This window comes from Phaseolus vulgaris, unplaced genomic scaffold (assembly GCF_000499845.2).
Source record: "Phaseolus vulgaris cultivar G19833 unplaced genomic scaffold, P. vulgaris v2.0 scaffold_1137, whole genome shotgun sequence".
In the NCBI taxonomy this organism is placed as follows: Eukaryota; Viridiplantae; Streptophyta; class Magnoliopsida; order Fabales; family Fabaceae; genus Phaseolus; species Phaseolus vulgaris.
This window is the reverse complement of record NW_027174438.1, coordinates 1-2,150: the sequence shown is the minus strand read 5'-3', so window position 1 is coordinate 2,150 and position 2,150 is coordinate 1. Positions and strand designations below refer to the sequence as shown.

Here is a 2,150-nt window from a genome sequence, read left to right as displayed (position 1 = left end):
TTTAGTGATTTAAAAAAAATTACACTAATACAGTAAAAAAATTTGGCATAAAACGTTATTGTAGTGTACTGTATTTGTGTTTCTGCCTCAACACAAATGTTGTTGGACAAAGTGACCATGGAAGATATTTTCTCTTCTCATGTAAATAATCTTGAATAAATAATACATATATCAATGGTAACCTTTTCATCTAATCGTGCAATCTTATTATAAAGTTTAATAAATTTATAATGATCAGTTAAAAAAATTCTAAAAAGTTTTATTTATATTTTCAGTATGTTTATGCGTGAAGGAACATGAATCTGACTCATGAAGCTAATGCTAAAAGGAAAGGGAGGGAAACCTTTTTCGGGAAGTCTTCTAACTATGAAATAAATTTCACCCAAATGGCTTCAAACATTTTAAATTCATTTTCCTTCCTATACTACTTCAACTTATCAACTTCTTAATAAACTTTTTTCTATGCAATAATGTTCTTCAATGTTTTATCTTGTTAAATATTAAAATTTCTCTAAGATTGAGAAATATAATTTACTTCATTCTACAATAGTGGTAAGTCTATGTTGGAGAAGATTTATATGTTACAAAATAAAATAGGGTTTCAAGCTTCATAACTCATAAACTGAAGCACCTTAAACAAATTATGAAACTCTTTTTTAAATCCCATTGTAAAAGATATATGCTTGCTTCATCTTCATGTGCACACTTCATAGAAGCACTTTTATATTTACAAAGGATGTTTCGTAAGTTGTAAACATCAAAAAGACTATGGTTTCTAAGAGTGATGCATTTATTTCCAACTATTTAAAAAAAAATCATTTACACACATATATAATATATATAACAATAATAAATTTTTTGATTACATTATCTTCATCACTTTGCGTGAAATTAGGTTGTACTAGATCGAATGACACACACAAACCTTGGTTTTATAATTAGCAAGTTGTGTTTTAAAATAGTAGGACGTAGAAGTCAACGACCGTGAATCCCATTAATCTAGAGAGAAGTTCGAGGAACTTTACGATTACTCTATTTTCCACAGAGACACGCGTCAGCTTCTGGTTCATCCAAATAACATCAACGAATCCAGCTACACTCTAGAAACGCGCTTTTACGAAGACATTAACTGTGGTTTAAAATAAACACGGTTTTCGCCGCATTCCTTCTTTCCTAAGCTCCTTCTTCCGTTGCCACCAAACAGAACCTTCTCCCAATGCCTATAAATATATCATCGTTCCTCTCCCACTTCCATCACCAAATCAACAACAACACACAAAGCAATTTTCATTACCAACACAAAAATATGCAATCCACTTCTTTGCTCAATTCCTCACAGATCTTCTTCCGTCCGTTTTCATCCTCAAATCCATGTTCCGGTGGCCGGAAAACTTGTTCTTTATCTCCGATCAAGGCTTCCATGAGAGAGAACTTCAGTGGGAGGTTGGTGGATGAGGGCATGATAACACTGAGGAAGAGGATCCACGAGATGAACATGATAGAGAGGAACTACGAGCCACCTTCGGATTGGATGGAGTGGGAGAAACGGTATTATACCAAGTATGACTCCATCATATGTGAAGCAGTGGGAGTTTTGCAGACACACTTGATGAACACTAGGCCTGGTTTGGCTCTTGGGGTTATGGCTTTGGTTGCAATCAGTGTCCCAACTTCTTCTGCTATGCTTTTCTTTCATTTGGTTGAGTTGGCTAAGGCTCTTCTTGCTGGAGTTACTCCCTCCTAGACCAGAATATTCTTTATTGTATGTACTGGTACGATCCGCACGACCAAGATCATTACTCATATCTAATCATCTCGACCGATGTCATAAAGATCATCACGTTTAAGGAGGATTAATCAACAATTAAAAACTAGATGATGCACTCTTATTCAAAAATGTGTTTAAATAAGAATAGAAGTACAAACCGATCGATTGATGAGGTAGAAGAGTAGTTAAAATTGTTCCGTTGTTCGTTGTTCCAACCTGAATCGAGAACATGGTTTGTTATATGTACTGAAATAGTGGTTTGTTATTTGGAAAAACCATTTATTTCATTTCATTTTTAGACATAGAACATGATATAGAATTTTGATTGTTTGGAATTTGGAGCCACCATCTTTTGGCATAATAGATGTTAAAGATTCTAATC

At 34.0% G+C, this 2,150-nt stretch overlaps 1 protein-coding gene across 1 annotated transcript; it reads left to right on the top strand.

Annotated features, from left to right (window-relative positions):
- Nucleotides 1–1,231: 1,231 nt before the first annotated feature.
- Nucleotides 1,232–2,103, top strand: LOC137817766 (uncharacterized). Its single transcript, XM_068621001.1, has one exon. The coding sequence runs from the start codon at nucleotides 1,307–1,309 to the stop codon at nucleotides 1,742–1,744; it is 438 nt and encodes a 145-aa protein (XP_068477102.1). The 5' UTR covers nucleotides 1,232–1,306; the 3' UTR covers nucleotides 1,745–2,103.
- The last annotated feature ends 47 nt before the right edge of the window (nucleotides 2,104–2,150 follow it).

Bases quoted from the DNA above. Each gene is read 5' to 3' on its own strand.
- LOC137817766 (XM_068621001.1), top strand. From the start codon at position 1,307: ATGCAATCCACTTCTTTGCTCAATTCCTCACAGATCTTCTTCCGTCCG.